General features: G+C 38.5%; 2 protein-coding genes across 2 annotated transcripts in view; both read left to right on the top strand.

The window, feature by feature from the left end:
- The window catches only part of LOC112554923 (von Willebrand factor D and EGF domain-containing protein-like), a 535,332-nt gene extending 525,185 nt beyond the window's left edge, over positions 1–10,147 (top strand). The window contains exons 11-23 of the mRNA XM_025222993.1: positions 253–471; positions 2,484–2,704; positions 2,841–2,985; positions 5,106–5,250; positions 5,431–5,597; positions 5,750–6,015; positions 6,326–6,431; positions 6,551–6,650; positions 6,854–6,978; positions 7,349–7,472; positions 7,723–7,931; positions 8,839–8,919; positions 9,520–10,147. Coding sequence (XP_025078778.1) covers positions 253–471; positions 2,484–2,704; positions 2,841–2,985; positions 5,106–5,250; positions 5,431–5,597; positions 5,750–6,015; positions 6,326–6,431; positions 6,551–6,650; positions 6,854–6,978; positions 7,349–7,472; positions 7,723–7,931; positions 8,839–8,919; positions 9,520–9,627 — 2,016 coding nt within the window. The 3' untranslated portion in view covers positions 9,628–10,147. The remainder of the gene's footprint in view (positions 1–252; positions 472–2,483; positions 2,705–2,840; positions 2,986–5,105; positions 5,251–5,430; positions 5,598–5,749; positions 6,016–6,325; positions 6,432–6,550; positions 6,651–6,853; positions 6,979–7,348; positions 7,473–7,722; positions 7,932–8,838; positions 8,920–9,519) is intronic.
- A 1,619-nt stretch (positions 10,148–11,766) lies between these two features.
- LOC112555475 lies at positions 11,767–19,766 on the top strand. Its single transcript, XM_025223909.1, has 7 exons — positions 11,767–11,867; positions 12,910–12,994; positions 13,957–14,036; positions 14,604–14,712; positions 15,339–15,502; positions 18,055–18,852; positions 19,719–19,766. The coding sequence occupies exons 3-7, from the start codon at positions 14,004–14,006 to the stop codon at positions 19,764–19,766; spliced, it is 1,152 nt and encodes a 383-aa protein (XP_025079694.1). The 5' UTR covers positions 11,767–11,867; positions 12,910–12,994; positions 13,957–14,003.
- The last annotated feature ends 238 nt before the right edge of the window (positions 19,767–20,004 follow it).

Genomic DNA, 20,004 nt, shown 5'->3' on the forward strand with positions numbered 1-20,004 from the left:
TTAACTAGGGAGTGTGAGATGAAGATATGTTCCTATTGGAATTCAAAGACTGTCTCATTTGTTCTTTGAACCAATTGTCAGTTCTCTCTCTCTCTCACACACACACACACTGATTACGTCACGTAATTCAACATCGACATTGCAACAACAACGTTCTCGTTTACGACATTAACATTCTCACTCTAACATTCATTCCTAATGAAATTAAATGATAAGTTTGCATTTTGACATTCCTGGCTTCCTACCACTCAGGTTCAGATTCGTACGTGGCCTTGCTACAAAGAGCGTGCTGACAGGGCGGTAACCTGTATCTGTGGAGTTGCGGTTCGTGAGAAGGACGATCTGATCAGAGTCAATGGCTGCAATCATGGCTTCTACGGCCAAAGCGTTGGGTCACCGGAAATCACCGTGGCCAGGCCTTTGAGAAACGGCACGACTATACTTCAAGCTACGGATGGGTCGACGATAATAGTAATTCATATTCAATTATGATTTTATCTTCTCTCCCTCTTCTTCTTGGTCCCCGCTTTCTTTATAACAGGACAAATATTTAACTTGAATGACACTGTGGCTTCCAAGTCCTTTTGGCTCTTACTTGAGAAGGTTCCTTGTCAAGTTCTCCCTCCACGTGTCTGGGCTATTGCATTAAGTTGCAGTTTTTCCCATGGCCTTTGATAATGTCGTTCGTATACGCCTAGTGGTGATTCAAAGAGTTTATATTCTAGGCCTTGTTGATAGACTGCGGATCTCTCTAGTGGATGTAGATTCATTGAGCTATATTCAAGGTGGCGTCTGATACACTCGGTGAGTATTCCTTTCCTCTCGTGCGAGTAGTCATCAGTCTCCACACAGCCATCACTTCCTGTCTGCTTCCTCCTTTTACTTTTTTAAAGTCACCACTGGTCTTCCTTCAAATTAGTTCACTATTCGTTTAGACAGAGATACTTATGCTTATGTCTGCGTGCAGGAGTGAGTGACCCTTACATGCATGTCTACTTCTCCCACTCTCCCGCAAACATATTTTACAAATTCCTACTTTTCCATCAAATCTCTTGGTTACAGCTTGACAACAGTTTTCCCCAATACATCGTTGCATTTCTCATTTCTTTAAATATGAACAAAGAAAAAAAATCATCAAAAATACAACAGTCAACAAAGCCACAAAATAAACTAAAATAGATAAAAACAAAAATGAGAACATAATAAACATAAACAAAAATCTACTCGATGAAATATATTTTAATGACTCTAAAATTACTCTGTTTCTAAGAACAGGTAGCTGGCTCATATTTGGAAGTGTTTGATGTGTAGGGTGGACAAATTGTCTTGCTGGCGAACACCTCAAGTCGTCAACAGTTTCCCTTTCGACTTTATTTGAGAAATAGATGGCGAGCCCAAATATAGGAGACACATGTGGCATATCATACACACTAGTGCAAACGGTACAAAAATGACAGGGAAGAAAAAGAAGGCAAACAAAAGCGAAGAAAAAAAAAACGAAGAACAATGAAAAAAACAAACAAACAACCATTTAACATTTGCCCTGTAATCAGAACAAAATAAAGAAACTTCTATTATCCCGAAGTAGCGTACCCGAAAAATTCACAATGATTATCGTAAAATCCTATGAAAAGTCTGTGGCTATATTATCTGATGCACAAAATGAGAGACTCTAAATTTTACTCCCTAAACAATCAGTTCTTCCCAACAATCTTGTCATAAACGGATACATTTTATTCTATTAGCTCTTAGGTTCGACATCCACCCTACTAACTCCTGCCAAAATTAAATTCTGCACGAAGAGAATACTTCTCACATACTACGAATACGATGAAAGTGTGTAGAAAACACTGACACTGAATATTATTTCCAATACTTTTCAGCCGCAGGCACAATACAGGCAACATGAATGCTGAGAATTCCTCTTGGATCTCATTCAGACTTTCTTACTTCCCCAATATATCTACCTGAATGAGGACAAATTTGTAAAGCTGAAATGTCTGTCCTGCTTTCTGTCTTCTCTCGCCACAAGTAAAGCTTGTGCGGAACGAGATAAATACCTCGCTGATAAGATGAACTCTCGCAAGAATGTCTCACAACAAAATGAAATCAATCAAAAATTGTGTTAATATTCACAACTGTTGTGGGTGTTACATTTCATATATTTGTCTACATTATATTGGCAATTGTCATGTGCTACAAATACTTAACCAGACTGAAATGCAACGTTTTATACAGCTGACAAAAGGACTATTAAGTTTCAAACTGCTAGAAGTTGTCCTAGGTATCAGAGACAGTGAAAGCAGAACGCAGTTCTTGTGTCTTATTAAGAGTAGTGTTTCTTTACATTCATACATCTGAGTGATGATCTATAGTTTAATAACTATAAAGAAATTTTTAAGCACACTTCATGTGTTTGTCGACGTTACATTAGCGATTGTCATGGTCTACAACACTTATGCTGATATTGTTTTTGCCGCCAGCTGTATTTTCCGTCCAGTTCTGAGATTAAAATTACCGCATCAGCACAGTTTGGTGGTCATCTCAACCTGGACATCTTGGTTCCTGGCACCGACTACCTCAATGGAAGAGGCTTGTGCGGGACGTTTGATAACAACCCCAACAACGACCTGACCCACCGGTCTGGCTTTGTGGACACAATGCCTGCAGACGATGTACCGGAGAGATTCACAGAGTCCTGGAAGTAAGGACTGTTGTTTTGTTGTTTTCTACGTTCAGATAACATTCGCTTACAGCAAAATTTTGAATATTTTATGTTTAAATACGCTAAGATTTCGTGAATTTATGCTTTAACTTCAGAACATCCCTTACTGCTTCAGAAACAATGACAGTACAAGCTTGTTCAGGATTGTACCTCCAGAAACAGGGGAGTCGTACGTGCCTCAATACTGCAGGTGCAGTAACGACGGGAAAGGAACCGTAAACTGCTCTTACCAGGGAGACATAATGGCACACGCACTAACGGTTAGCAAATATCGCCAGTCAATTTTTATTTATTCATTTCTGTCTCACCTTGCTGTTAAAATGACCCTCGTTCCGGAAAAATGTCTTGGAGAACGAATATTAATGACATAATGACATAATAGAATTATGTTTCCATTATTCTTCTTGCGTAAATACTTAATATCTTTTGGGGAAATAACCACATCACACTACAATAATGTCCTTAAATAAAACATAGACTCATTATAACAAACTATATTTGTTATCGATCAGTGTGGTCAGTATAACAAAATGAACGAAGAAAATATTAACAAATAGTTTGGACATTTATAGTGCTGATATAATAAAAAGATGACAGAATCACGAAAACTTAACCTGTTCACAGCTCGGAAGACAGTTGATGTGGACAGAGGCAGTAGTTTGCCGTCGTTTGCACTGAAAGACCAACCCGAATGGTTCGCGGATTTTTCCAGATATCAATAGATTATATCAACTTTCTGAAGTGGACTTATTATAGCTTAGCGACGTCTACTTGCCTCTTGAGAACAGGCACATGTTGCGGTTCTAACTGATATTTTAAATGCCTTCTTTCTTACTCTCTTTGTCAGAAGTTTGAATACAGTCTTACATTCTGAAATACGCTTAGGGAGCTTCCGCAGTCATGTTGTTTATGGTTTTGAAGGACACAATGTGATTCACATTTTTTACCCGGCACCGTGCAGGTGTTTCCCAGCAAACACCAAGATTCGGCCAAGATTGGGCCAATCTTGAGAAAAGCTTGTAACACTGGTTTGCCCATTGCCAAGCATCTCCCAAACAAACGACAGCGTTTGCCAAAGTTCGCGGTGCGCGCGCTACGCGATCTGCGATGGGTGAGATTGGAAAAGATTGGAAAAGATTGGAAAAGATTGTCAAAGCCGTTAACCCACCACTGCTTGTGACTGAATCGTGGCCACCGACATTGAGCCAGTCTTGCTGATATGAATATTCATGACTATCAAGTTATCGTTCGCTAAAATGTTTGTAATTATAATTACTTTGTGTACTGTTAAATAAATTATTACTGTATTTACCTTTATAGTTATCAGAGTCTCAAAAAATATGAAAGATATATAGTATCAAGAACGCATCATCTTATAGTACTCCTATAGAAATGCATCATTAATTTTTTTAAAGTAATGAATAGCATTTAATTAGACTTTTAAACTAGTTTCTCAGGTTATTAAAGTTCTTCTATAGCAAAATGTCTAGATTTTTCTATTGATAAAATGTTTTTATTTTATAACTTTTTCGATTTCAAAAGATGTAGCCTATTATCGAGATTGTCGAAAATGGCAGCAGCGACTAATGAGTGGCTAGTGGTAGGCAACGCAGATAGATATTCTTTCCAGGATCTTTATATGAAGAGATTTACAGCCAATAATGCGCCCAGCTAATGCCGACACTGGTTTAATCTTGTGTTTGCTGGGCTGTTTGTGCAAGACACTTTATGCTTGAAGCAAAATAAATAAATAAATAAAATAAAAAAGTTTTATCTAAATTGTATTTTGTGCAGTGAGCTGTTCACAGGTCATTGCTAACCCAACGAATGAATCCTATAAGAAGCTAACACAGTCTTTTTTTGCTATTTTACTTTTATTTTATAAGTGCCTGTTTAAATAAAATTTACTAAGCACACGACAAATACGCAATGAAACATAATCAGGAGAACTTTGCATTTGAACAGTGAGGATGGGGAAGGGGGGCTGATGTGACATACTTTCAACCCTTGAGGTGTCACATTTAGTTGATTGTTTCCTGCACTTTTATTCATCGCTCTTTATTCTATCTTGTCCCTGCAAGTTACAACAGCAGCTTTGACTAATTTTTTTGTTCTCTCTTTAAATTTAACATGAATGTAAGAGATTTTCTTTCGTAGCTGACTTGCTGAACAAAGGTATATGGTATTATTTTGCTAAAATGAAGATATATGTGTCGACCCTTTAAAAATCTGACTTCACCTATCTGAATAATACATGTTTGTCACAAATATCCTTCTAATCATAATCATATTTATCTTACTCTACTTTTTAACCAATCAAACAGATGTTGCAATGGACATTTTGTCAGCGACATGCTCTTTTTAATGTTTGCATGTGAAGTGTCCTGACTGCCAAGATACCACAAGAAAAAGTGATTTTACGGGAGGTGGATGGGAAACACTCAGAAAAAAGAGATCTGCAAGTGGTAATGCATACGTCGACTCTGATGAAATACAGAAACCTTACGACCCTAACGATTATGCAGGTAAATGTATTTTGTTTTATGTAATTAAATCATAATTACCATGGTTGTGTTTGTCTGTGATGATGATAGTGATAAGGATGATGGCGATTGAAACAAAAAGTGCTTTAGGGGAGAGAAATAAGTTGATTAAGAAGAAGGCAAGATGGGGGTCGATCAAGGTGATTAGTTCTGATGATCCAGATTTCCAACCGCCAAAACTGTCATGGCCGACATCGACTGGCATCAGCGAGAGTCAAGCAGAGAACTACTGCTCCACCGCCTTGAGACAGTCTCAGCTCTGGTCTCACTGTCAGGACAAAACTCAGGAGATTCAAGGGCTGATCGAAAACTGCAAGATCGATCTTTTAGTGAGTATTGAACACTTAAAATGTACAGAATACTTCTTAACTTTCAGCAATCCTTATACGAATCTCATTTGACACATATCTCTGCCTGTTACATTAATAGTTGTAATTTTAATCCTGTTTGTTCTGGATTTGAACCTCATTCTGACCTCCAGGTAGCTGATAATTACATAGGATTGGAAGCCATCGTGGACACTTTCCTGACAATTTGCAAGGTGGAGTTAGCCAAGAACCCGGATAACTACATCACCTCACCCACTGGAGAAAGTGTCGTGAAGCCAGAGATCTCTGACGACGTCTGCAACCCTGTGTGCTACATCAACGGACGATGTGACCGAGGGCGCTGTGTGTGCAGTAGAGGCTTTGTCGGCGATAACTGTCAGATAAAAGATGAACCACCTAAACTGCTTCAGATCCGAGGGTGAGGAACTGAACTTGTAGTAGTAGCAGTAGCTGACGGCAAATTTTTGAAGGCCCATGGAGTGTATTATTTCAGAAATGATTGTAAAGAAAAGAATTTAAATACATGACTAAGTTAATTAAAAGATCAATTTTTGCAAACAAACTATGAATTTCTAACTGAAAATAGCACAAAACAATAGAAAACATACAAAAAAGTAGTGGATCACAACACAACGCTCATCATGTACTAAGCTTGTTGGGCTTTAAATAATAGTAAATCAAACAGTAACATGCATTGCTACAACAGACGTTCATCTTGTTTTGCACAGGTCCAGCTTGTGTGACTTTAATGAACGGCCATGCAAAAAACTCTTCATCAACGCTGAAAATATTCAGAATACGGCGACAATGGCATGCAAAATTCACGAAATTCTGGTAAGGCTTTGCAGCTGTTTAAAGCAAATAAGACCTTCCTCTAATAATTTTTAAATTGGCATTGAAATATATGAAGATTTTATTAGTTTAATAATATATCATATTTGTTATATTTCTAGGACGATGGATCAGTTTCCGAAAGGGCTTCTATGGAAGAAGCTGTTTTCCTGACTCTTAACAAACTCGGCTGTGTCTTACCTGATGCTGGCATCAAAACAGGTGAGTAACCTGTAACGAGCTTTTAATTCACTTCTGAATGTATGGTTCCTGTCCATGGATGTCATGGGACATGTAGGCCGGTCTAACATACTTGCTCCTTCCTTTGAACCGTCCTGCTTTGATAGGCAATAGCAGGAACGAAATAATAAAAGATATCTATATTGAGATGAAGGTAATATTAAATAATACTCTTTTAACTTCAGAGAAGTCCATCAAGCGGTTTTATATCACGGCTACTATCGATGGCGATCGCTATAGCAACGCAGTGAACATGACTGTCTACGACTCGTCCTGTCAGAGCTGTACACAGGAGGGATGCCAGAAACTGGTAGGTTTTCTTCCGTTTTCTGTTCTTAATAATTACATTTAGCATTTGGGATTCGTTTGTCTGCATTTGTAATACCTAACTGTCGTAACACATTCTCAGCTTCTGATTATACACCTTCAGCTCCAGAGCGCATACACTGTTTTTTAAAAATTATTTCCTAGTAAATGAAGTCTCCAATCTCGACTTCTGCGCGTCTCATGTTCCTTTATTTCATGTTGAACAACAAAACGAATGAAAACTATGTTGATATCCACCACTTTCATAGTCTAAAAAAGACAAGACTTAGCCACAACTCCCATTTTTATTATAACCAAGGTTTCTTGACTGTAGTCAGTTCTAAGCAATTACTTCTGGCGATTTGTGTCTTCAGCCAGACACGTGTCTGATCAACAACCTGTGTTTCCAAGATGGAGAACTCAATCCGAAAGATAACTCGCTGGTCTGCAATGTTTCTGCGAGCACGACGGAGTGGTCTATCGTGCCAACAGCTCCATGTGAGGATGACATTTGGACATTTTTTTAATATTATATTTGAATGGATGGAAGGAATTTGTTTACAATACTTTCCTCCATTCGAGTTCCAAGTGACTGGCCATCAAAAAAAAAAAAAAATGGAAGAGCGCATATACTACAATATTTAAACTGTTTGTCTAATTAATTGTACATCGTGTTGAATTTAAGAGAACAAAATGTTTTCGGCGTGATTATGCAGAGTCAGATAAAAGAGACTCGCCTGTTTTGCAGCAGATTATCCAGTCATCATGTCAGTGAGCGTGATGAGGTCAAAGGACAACACCCAGTTAAGATGTGAGGTCAACGCTGATGCCTCAAAGCCCACAGCCAGCTTCCGGGTGGCCTGGGGTGTCGATGGCGACTGGCTTCAAGAGTCGGTCATCCCCAGTGGACATCTGGAGGCTGTCATTAATGTGTCTGACTTTAGTTACGCAAAGCAGGTCAGTCATAGATGTTGCATGTTTGTTTTCTTGTGTGTGTGTGTATAGCTTACTCTTCTTTTGTTTTTCTGTTTCTCTCCTGACTGTATGTCTATTTTTTTATGATTTTTTCCACTTTGCCGTCTGTTGGATGCATGAATAGTACAGTTAGGTTTTGATAGTATGAAATGTCAAACAACGAAATCAAAGACATGTCTAATCACATATTTTCAAGGAATTCTTTGCCCTTATAAGTTACGATATAATGTATTTCAATAAATTGAGTGAGTATTTGTACTGGCAGGTTGATTGGTTTATGAAATCAGTGTGATACGGTTAAAAGGTAAAGCTAAGCGTTTCTAAAAAACTGATTATCTAAACAGATTTGATGCCTTTTTTGAAAACTTTTTTAAAAATGAGTAATGTGTTGTGGACTTGGTTCTTTGTTTCCAATGGTATGGGTGCTGTGCAGAATGCTACTATAAATGGGATAGGTGTCGGCTGAGTAAATTTCAAACAATATTTTTATTGTTATTGCATTCAGGACTGATGGAATGAACCAGAGTATGTTATACCTACATTGGCAACACATAGACGTTGTACATCTTGCAAACTGCAGAAATTATTTTTTCTTTCACCTCCGACACTTTACATTCATTGTTTTCTCCTATTTACATGGGAGGTTGGTCTTTCCCTGTCTTTCGTGAATGAGAAGTTTCACGCACACGACAGTCTGTCGGTAAATCCCTTTGTGTGACCAGAATATGTAATTCTGTCTATATAAACTGCACAGCTACATAAGCTACATAACAAATACCGCAATGTGGTAGAGAAGTTAATTCTATAAATGCACTGTTCGTATTAGACTATTATCACTAGTAGTAACACACATTTGACATATCACATAATAATCTGCTAATATCTACAGGTGACATGTCGTACACGTTCCACGTTCTCCGACAGTGACATCTTTAGTCCTTTCACCTACAGCAATCCTTTCTCCATGGAAGTGAGCTTAAAGTCTTACAGTTTTTGTTATTTTTATTATATTTGTACATGTGTGTGCACGTGTGTTTACATATGCATGTGTGTGTGAGTGTGCATGTCTTGCGTCTGTACAAGCGCGTGTTTGTAGTCTGTCTTCTGCTAACATTCCGTTTTAAATGAACATCGTTAGACAGTTACCGAAGATAAGTAAGGTGAGAAAGCACTCAGTGTTCTTTCTTCATGCATTTCGTAAGAGCCTCTGAAGACAGAAGGAAATCTGGAAGATTAAAACGCTACCGATGTCTGAGGAAAACGCACTTGTTCAGGAACTTAATGATTAAAAGATAAGAACGAGAATACCTCTTATATTAGCAATAAACATGAATGTCCATTTGTTCTGGTTTATGAGTACGGTTTTAAGTTCCTGAGAAACGTGCGCGCGCGACCAAACATACACACATACATACGCGCGCGTTTCACGTTCATATTCACGTGCGTGCGGACACACAGAAACACAGACAGAACACGCTTTGTGTCAAGTAAAATAAATTTAAAAAATCTTTAGGCCACACTTTATATCTGCTTTGTCCCTCTATATTTTATTTCATTTTCTGTCTACCAGGGACAGGCGCAAATGTCATCCACTGTGTCGTGGAGTAGGACATCCGACACACTCCACCTCACCCTCCTCACAGCTCTGGGCTTATCAGGCATGCTGTGGTCTGTATAGGAAGACTGGCAAACCATTAAATTAATCTCTTGTGAATAAACCATTATAAATATCCAGCCTGACTGGAAACTGCTTAACTTTAAAAACTACTGTAAGCTTTGTTGTTTTTTTTTTATTTACTTAACTAACAGAAATGTAATGTTCTCTTTAATGTGGCTGTATTGACATGAAAAACTTTATATTTTCGTATTATTTGTGTTTTGGTAAAATATTCCTATAGAGATTAAAGATGATTAGAAATTTATCGCTGGGAACAGCGACTTGGAAGAAAGTTATACTGTAACAGCATCACATTGATATAACAGGAGGTTCCATCACACGACTGACATAGTGAGACACTGTTGTACTTAGCTGACTACCACCGAGACTGTAGTCATTTATTGCAGAAATAACTGTAGGTTGTTACTGATGTCATGTCGTAGTTGAGACAGGTTTTAGAGGGAGATAAACCAGTTCGCTTTTATTCCAGGAACTATGATTTCATACATTTATAAATCCACGTTCATGTATTAAATTGTGAAATAAAGGTTTTATATATCCTAATGATTGTTATTTTGCTATCGCTTGGTCATGCTTATTTGGTTATTGTGTGTTTGATTGAAGATTTAGAGGGAAACTAACTCGCTATGCTCGTATCCCATGGCCTTAAATTCCGTCTATTTAACTGGACATTCTGGCAAATCGTCCTCAGATCAGCTCATCCCTGGACTGCTGTCTGCACCATAAAGGACACTGCATCGACTGTGATTTTTTTCACCGGCGAACTGTATGAAGAAATCATTATGGCGGGATATAAGAAGGAGGCAGTTGATAGGAAGTTGTGTGTAGGTGGACACGGTATGGTGCAGACAAAGAAAGAGCAACACAAATGAGTGTAAATACACAACAAACACACAGATCAAGAGGAGACTCAGATCGAAGAACAAGAGAGTGCAGTCCCCTTAAGTCAGTTAGGCGAATGGACATCACTGTCGGTTTAACTGTCAGCTGGTCTCAGTATATTATTTCTCTACATTGTCGAGAACAGACATTTGTTTGCTATTTTTCTAGTAATTTCCCGTGAAATGTAATCCAGACACTTTACGATGGACGCGCTCGTAGCAGACGAACCTCAGCGTCAGTGTCGCAGGCTATTTTTATCCTGCTGTAGAGGGATAGGGCAGATAAAGATCAGCTGACGTTTGTTGTGTTTGACGTCACCAGTCGTCTGCTCAGCGCTGTTTCTAACGTACTTGTGTGGCTGTTGGCTGTCCATTGCCTCTTCTATCCTTGTGCGCATGTTTCTTGTGGAGCAAAGCTTGGAGATGAAAGTGTCCGATGGTGTCGGCGCTGGCTATTATTTCAGCCCCAGCCAAATGTTGTTGTCAACCTCGGAGTTCAGCGTGTCCTGGTCAGTCGTCTGTCAGCATTTGGAAAAGCTCTGATCGGTGAGTGCGTAGGTGGTTCTGCTTGTGCATGTGATCAAATCAGTTTGTCCAGGAACTAATACCCAACATATGTCCGTGGTTTGTCTGTTTTGCATGGTCTGGGACTGTTTATGAGGAGGAGTGTTAATGATGTGTTCCACACCAAAGAGAAAATATTTCAAAACCATTTTTGCTATCACCACAACAGACAATCACAACTACCCAGTACATATGCACGTCATCATAACACAAAGTCACTTTGAATTTAAAGCATTGAAAGGTCAATATCACGTAGAGAGGATCCTCTTTCATCACATCTTGAGAATTGTTATCACTAATGTAGCTTCTCTTTTATATGGTGCAGATATGAGTGCATGTGCATACTGTTTCATTACGTTAAGTTTTGCGTTTGTTTGGGTGTATGTTAGTGTTAGTGTGTGTTTGTCCGTCGATGTGTGTTAATATTAGAGTGTGTTTGTGTGTTAGTATTAGTGTGTGTGTGTGTAAGTGTGTGTGTATTTGAGAGAGAGTAGGAGAGCAGTAGACGGGTACAGCCCCGCTATTACAATTGTTTTGATGTCAACAGTTCAGCTCAGTGGAGAGAATTTTCTTCTTGACATTTTTGGCTTATCTCGAATGACGCAGCGAGCAAGAAATTAAAAAAAACCCCATTGCTAATGTTATCTCTTCTGGACTTTGTACCACTACCTTGTGATAAGAAATAACAGAGAATAGAGCACCGGGCAAGTAAAGACTAGTGGGTTACTTCCTTATTCCTCCATTTTGTACAGGTAAATGGCGAGGCGACATCTTGTGTCTGGATTGTTATCGACCGTGAGTACAGACAATCTTAAGTGAGATAAAAATTATCAAACTTTGGTGGAATAGTCTTTTCTCTCAAATGTGATATACGTAGGACAAACAAGCACAAAGTGAATTTTAGTCTCGTCACTGTAACTAGAAGGACATTGCATTGAGAACTGTTGTTTAAGGTTGTGACACTGAACATTCATTATACCTGATGTAAATGTAAGGTGTCTTCACAGTTTTTATTTATGATGTGAGAGATATGGATTAATCTATAAAGCTGTTTTAAAAGAATATACAGAAAGTATAAGCTACTGGTGAGTGTATCGTGTCAGTCCTGTTGATGACAGTCTATTAGCCTGAGTTTTAACTCCCTTCAACAAAAATTTTACATTCTCAACGCCTTGATTTTCCCAAACGATACCAAATTTAAATTTGTACAGGATTATCATTATATGGTTTAGCCACATTTTGTATTATTATTTTGAAGTAACTTTTCTAATATTACTAGTGCTTTCCTAGATACACACTTCGTAGGGAGATGAGTTAGTGTAAGCCAGCATGGAATGTATCTTGTATATGTACATATATAAGGCTGGCATCTTCCACCTTAACCCTAAACTACAGCATTTGGAGTGCGAGAAGTGACGCCCACGAAACGTTTCATGGCCAACAGATAAACGTTTTCTATAATGTTGATATCAGCAATAAGTCCCCGTATTTCACAGACATTTAACTGAATTGGTTGTATTTGGTCATCGAAAAGTTTGGAGAAAAATAATGGGTGACGATCATATAGAAACCATAAAACTTGCTTTTAACATGGAGTGCTAAGAATTAGCATGGGTAGGATAGAATAGAATTGGTATGTATGTGTCAATGTGACCCTCTACGACGAACTGAATTAGTCTTAAAGGATTGTAAGGCAAAATAAAACTGCTAAGAATCTCGTCAAGAGTATGATCCACTTGAATCTCGTCTATTTTCCCGTCTGTTCATATGGGAAAAGTTGAAGGCTTTGTAGAATGTCGTGTTTACTAAGATAAATTATATTTTTTACTGTCCTTAGAATCATCGTCGTCATCACCAGTTGTCGATTATCAACGCCACAGACCCACTTTGACAACAACTTTTGTATCTATGCACGTGTACAGGTATTGTACTCAATCAGACGTAAGTTCACTGAACAGGTGGCGCTCTCACTGAGGATAATCTTACATACTTAAGTTCTCTGATGATACTGCACTGTTGACTCTTTTACAAGAACATAAGACAGACCATGGCAATGCCTTAACTGACTTTGTACAGTGGTGCGATGAGAACTTTCTTGAGTTAAATGTAGACAAAACAAAAGAATTGAACAGATTTTAGGAGAATCAAAGATGATTTTGTTGCTCCCAGTGTGATACATAGCAAACCTGTTGAAACTGTCACCTCTTTCAGGTACCTGGGAACTGTTTTTGATTGCCAGCTTAAATGGACTCTAAACACTGAACAGATTGTCAAACGTGGCCAGCAAAGAATGTACCTTTTGCGGAAGTAAAATAGCTTCTCCATTAGCAGAGCAATTTTAGGTCGTTTTTACCAGTCTTTCATTGAGAGTCTTTTATCCTTCTCATTTGAATGCTGATTTCATAATTTATCTGTTCATGATAGGAACAGTTTGAATAGCATTGTCAACATTTGTTCCAAAATAATTGGTATTAAACAGAGGGACTTGACTTCCTTTTGTGATCAACAACTAGTTAGGAAAGCTTCCCGCATTCTGTCAATACCTGAACATGTGTTAGCGGGAGAATTTGTTTTATTAAGCTCCGGTAAACGCTATGCCATGCCAGTATACAAAACCAATAGGTATCTGAAATCTGTTGTGCCATCCGCAGTTCAGCTACTCAATCACAGATGAACTATCAGCGGTGTGTGTGTGTGTGTGTGATGGGTAGGTGTGTATGTGTCTGTGTTTTGTGTGTGTGTGTGTGTTTTCATATACATATATTTTGGACGCAGGGCACAGCTCCCACGTTTAAATTGCCCATTGAGATTAATAAAGTCTGTTGTTATTGTTATTGTTGTAAATAAAATTATTGTCACCCACGTGTGTTATCGTCTGTTGCAGTCAGATTCTCACACTGAGCGATTGCACCAGTCTCTTTCCTGTCAACCATGTCTCATAAACAACCGTCTGCTCCACAACAGGTGAGACAAGGTGGAGACACCTGATATTAGGGGAAGGGTGAGGCGAAAAAGGTCAAGGTGGTCAATCATTGTACCAAAGTTAAAAACTTCAATCAAATTACAAGTCAGTATGTGGCCTTTCGCAAACCCGAATTTCGAGGCAGCGATATCCTTGTTGTCTACGAGAATGTTGTCATCAGTTATCATTACGTTTACATACAATACTCAGCTTTTGTTAATTCTGTCATGTGACTGTCTTGTTCCTGGCGAGGTTACAATGATCAACTTTATATCACATAAGCACAACAGTCATGCTGTTTAAACCTATGCTGTTATACAAACAATACAAATTATGATGTTTTTAAACAGAATTCAGTCACTGTCACAGCATAATGAACCATTTACTCCTGATATACAATGGATCATCCTCATCATGGTCATTGCCGATAAATATAGGTATATATATATATCAAAGATTACTTATAATAACTGTGCAAGGTCTTCATCTTTGCCTTTTGATCGCTACAAGTTGTGCGCACGGTGTTCAGACTCTGATGTTCACCTGTAACTGTGTAACCAACATCACAGGGAAAGCCCCAGAAAGAAGATGGACGAAAACGTTCTGAAGGCGGTGGCCGGGTCAAAGTTCACTTACACGCCGTGACCGATGAACAGGCTGCGCTGCTTAGGGATACAGGTACATTCTATCTTTAGTTTGTTATTCCTAAAGGAACAACAGAAGGACGCAGGAAAGAAAACGACGTGGAGACACAAAACAAGTTAAGAAGATAATACATTGTAGACATGTGGAGCACATTGCAAAGTTTTATCACACGTGTCTGTCTTTAACGATGTGGGTAGGTCTTGCACGAGACGATAAGTCCTCTCCTCGCTTGTAAGACAGTTCGTCCTCTCACCACCTCAACAGCAAATTCTAGAGAGAGGAGATAACTGAGATAATTTATATCATAACGATGCGTCTAATTATTGAGATAAAAAGACATAATTATATTGAGCATATAAATCGTACTTTTGCAACAACATGCACAGAGTGCTTACAGAAGTGATTTACTAAACATAATAACCAACAACCACGCACACATCTTCCCTATGACAGACACACACACACACACTTGTACAACATTCACTCTCACACACACACTCATACAGCAGGGTCAGGACAGGGTAACGGTGAAATCGTTCACAAAAGATGTGTCTTGAGTTTGGGCTTAAATGTGGTCAGAGAATAAGTAACTGACAGGTAAACCGTTCTAGGTCAAGATGTCCCGACAGAACAGTGATGACAAATAATCTTGTTTACAGTGAATGCGCGTCCACTGGAGGAGGTCAAGAAGAAGACAGGCGCTGATGTACACTTTGACCCCAACCCGTCACCTGTACCAGGTATGAAGATTGTCATCATCCGCGGTGTCACATCTCAGATCGAGTTGGTCGTCAGGCTCATCAGGCAGATGACTGGTAGTCAGGTTAGTGCAGTAGTGACTACAATATAATCAGAGAGTTACAAACAGCTATCAACACTAAACAGTAGAGGCTGCAATCAACAGCAGGCAGCAAGAGTGACTAGCAGTAACAATGAATGATAACAACTGATAATCAAAAATAACAACTAATGACGAGCTGTTGTAGTGCATAACAACAAATACAGTAAATTTCGAAGTAATTTTTTTTTTTTCCTCAAGCTTTTATTTTCTCCACCAATAATGTATCTTATAATATGAAACACAAAACATTACACAAAAGTTGCTTTGTATCAGAAATTCACAGGCAAAAATTAACCTATAAATGTTGTAAAACAAAAAACAAAAACAAAAAAAAACACCAAAGAAAACAAAAAAAAAAAAAAAAGGTACTGCAAAAATGTGTTTAGGACTGAACACTGTGCATCTATACAGCATTCAAAAAGAAGGGTGTGCATGCACACACAAAAGAGCATAGACAGAAACTGAGAAACATGCAAAAGGAGTAAACTGTACTAAACTTTTCAGCAGCCCACAGAGATAAGCACTCCCGTTTGAAGTACCAGTAGGAGAAATTAAATGTTTCCCCAAGAAAGCATAATGCCAATACTGTCCAATAACATGTGGCAACCACATGATTACAACTGGCAAAATTTGGGCAGTACTCATAGGTTTCATTCACAATTTGACCATTTCCCAAACTCAGAAAATATCCATATAAAAAATATTCACACAAGAAAAACTCTGGAAATGGCATATTAAATGACCCATCTTAGTTAACACCAAAAATAACTTAAACAAAATGTTAGTCACTGAAACTTTGACATGAAATCCTTATTTTCATTCCAAAAGTTTGCATATGTAGCATCACTACTAAACAGACTTCTTAGTCCTGTTTGCCCCCACTGGAGCATAGGACTGCAAACAAATCAATAAACAGTACCCACATAAATAACATATCAATAAAAACAATTAGAAGTTGCACAGTAATTGACGTGATCATTGGTAGAACATGGAGGAAATAATGTCTGTTTAACATTTATTTTTCTCTGAACCTCCCAGATGTTTGTTTGTTGAGAGAAAATAGGACTTTTAAAACTAAATGCAAAAACAAATTAAATATATTTTACTTTTCTTGTTTTACCTCTCCCCCCACCAGGCAGTCACATTGATTTTTTTTTATTTGTTTGTTTGGTTTTTTTTAATACAAAGTCGTGAAATTATATATTTTCAGATAAACTCATAAAATTCATATAATCAGCCCAGCTTATTATAAATTCCTGCAATTTCATATTAACAAGTGCGCTAAATTCCTCAATCTTGTATTTTCTATTTAACTGCAGAATAAAAACTCTTAAGTCTGGCTGTTTCTTTTCTATTTTACATTTATAGATAAAAAAACTTTGCTTCTAGTAGTATATTCTCTAACGTCTTATCTATTGGACAGTTTGCTTCATATCCAAATAGTATTACAGATTCGTTAAGTGCTAATTTATTATTTTTAGAGCATTTTTCCCTTATTGCCTTTTCTAGGCTTGTCCAAATAGTTTGGTTGCTTACAGCGCCAAAATAGATGTTCAATTGTCTCCCTTTCGTTGCCACAGAAAGTGCATTTATTATTAACTTCTACCCCCATATATTCTGCCTGGAGTTTGTACCTAGAATTCTGTGGATAATTCTGCACTGAAACCATCTCAGTTTAATATCTTTTATTCCTTGAACCTTGGAAAATATTATTTCCAGGGTAATTGGGCCCCTATTTTATTTTCCCACTTTTCACAACATTTGGGCCTGATTGTGTTTCTGTCAATATTTCGTAATAATATTTGGAACCTTTCTTTATAGAATTAATTAGTTTAATAGTTTTTGATGTTTCTTGTGCAGTGTTGTTCCTAATTGTAATGCCCATTGACTGAACAAATTTTTTAATTATTTTTGCACAGCCCATGTACGTAACTATATCTATTGTTGTTCCATACTTGGCATTAATTTCACCCAGGGACAAAAGTACACCAGATTCATTATAAAAATGTTGAATTCTATATACCCCCTTACTAACCCAGTTTTTGAAGAAAATAGCCTTCTGGCCAAGCTGAAATCTACTGTTTAAGTGTATTGGTTCTGCCATCACCTCCTCTGATGTCTCTGGCTTGACATAAAAATAGAATTTCTTATAAGCATTTAATACATCTTTCCAAAATTTATTTTTATGTTGTGTGTCACAGTACACATTCGGGCCATATTTATCTATATCTACGAGTTTTTGGTATATCTTTATCACTTATTAAGTTGAAATCTTAAAAAAAAAAAAATAAATAAATAAATACAGTAAATAACAATACGAGTGATGAACAGCGAAAATAACGGAAAAACTAATAAAATTTGGCAAAGATTATTCTTCAGTGAACACGAGTTTTGCAGAAAAAAGTAACGATCGTCAAAACGCTTAGAAATTTAAAAAAAAACATTTTTTTTTATTTGCAACTAAGTAACAAAATGCAAAAATAAAATAAAAGCAAGCTATTGCAGTCAGACAAACTGAGGTCCTCTTCGTACAGGCAACACTCGCAGAAGAAGTTCAGACATTCTGGCTCCAGTGGGTTGAGGCCGCGTACCCTGACCTCGAGTCTCGCGCCTACTTCCTGCCTCCTGTCTACTTCAACCGCGTGCCGATGACCACAGAGACAGTTGCTGGTCAGGATGTACAGGTACTACCGTCACATTCCAAAGAGACAGTTGCTGGTCAGGATTTTCAGGTAAAATTGCCAGCACTAGAAGACACAGTTAGGTTGAATTTTCTTAAAGAAAAACTTCGACGTGAAATGACTGCTGCGGCTTTCATTTCTGCACCTGCTGCTGTTCAGGACAGTGATTTGAGATATGATGCGGCCATGAGGCAAGTTCTCTTCTGTCTTCAGAACTGGTCAAAAAAGACAGGAGAAGTGTTAGTTGGAATCACACGACTCCGCTTCGGACAATATCTGACTGAACGTGGTTTTACTATGGCGGCTGCCCAGTTACCCCGAGCCTCCAGCCTGCCTCCTGACTTGCCACAGACCTGGAAACAGGGAAACTTCGATGGGCTTCTTATTCACCGACATTACGGTCTTGTCGTCTGCAATGTGATGTCGTACGGTGACATTACAAACGACCATAAAATGTCACAGGAGGATATTGTCAAGATCAGAAAAAAGCTGAAAGACGCCGTGTCACAGCTGGACAAGGCGGAGGCTATGTTGTCTCACCTGGTGTCCGACATCGCTCCCGGTCTGCGCATCACTAAGACCATCGCTTTCCCCAACCTCACAGCTCGTCAACTTCAACAGGCCATCTCCGGCGACACCTACATAGCTCAAGTAAAAACTGTTTCACATCATGGAATTAAAATATTTTGTACATTTCACTTGTTTACAGACCATTGAAATACAGTTTGTTTGTTTTTTTACTCGTAAGCGACTTACGTTCAGAAGTAGCTCGAGTGAGTTTGTGGAGTAATCTTATATGACCACATCTCTCTCTCTCTCACATACATAAACAATTATCTCCCTTGAAGACAATCTATCGTCATGCACTGGATGACCCCTTCTGTGGTCAGCGCTGCTGGGAAAGGCGCTTCACTGCAGCAGTGAAGTAGTACACTGCTACTCATACACATACACATACACACTTACAAGCCGCAAATGGGGATAGCCCTGGTTGGTGACATCAGATGATACTATAATTTTCAAAAAGCTGTTTAGTTTAAACACCACAACTGTCAAAGAATGCGCTCTTTTGATCACGTGGTTGTTTTACAGGACCTGTGTCTGTGTCTGGGAACAACAGACCCCGCCGACATCCCAGGTCTGTGTCTGTGCTGTGATCAGTTGTCTGACCCCAAGACACTGTGTGACGTCAGTAGTCACGTGCTGAGGGAACTCGGACACTGGTGGCAGCGACGTGTGGCTGGACCTGACAGTCACATGACACGTGACGTGTACAAGACACTGGTAGCCAGGTGAGTTGTAGAAATGTATGATATGATATAAAAAATGTTTATTATTTATGGTAAGTATTTTGTTGTCCAGAAAACAGCATGGGTCGTGATGAAGTCATTGGCTCTGTTGGTCTCTTTACTTTAAAATCGCTTGTTACCTCATTGTGTCTGCCGAGGATAAAATCATTAATCAAGCTTTTTGGGTTTATATGGATACTGAGATATATATCTGTGTTCTCTTACCAGTGGGTCTTCAGGCATGACTACATGTATGGAGGTCGAAAGATCCTTTAGTGACGCTGTTAAAAGAGGCCGATATCGAAGTGGGCGTGTTTTCAAATGGTTTCGCCCGTCGAGCTAATCACGTGACTAAGCTTGAGTGGATCTTAGATGTCTGTCCGGATACTGCTGGATCTGAAACAGTGTCAATTCGTTCATTTTCTTTCTTTCCTTTATTCATACCCTGGTGTATGGGCAGGTGAAGGCTTATGCTGGTCACCGCTACACGTCGTTGGGAGTAGATACTGGATAG

The sequence above is a fragment of the Pomacea canaliculata genome, linkage group LG14, assembly GCF_003073045.1.
Source record: "Pomacea canaliculata isolate SZHN2017 linkage group LG14, ASM307304v1, whole genome shotgun sequence".
NCBI lineage: Eukaryota > Metazoa > Mollusca > Gastropoda > Architaenioglossa > Ampullariidae > Pomacea > Pomacea canaliculata.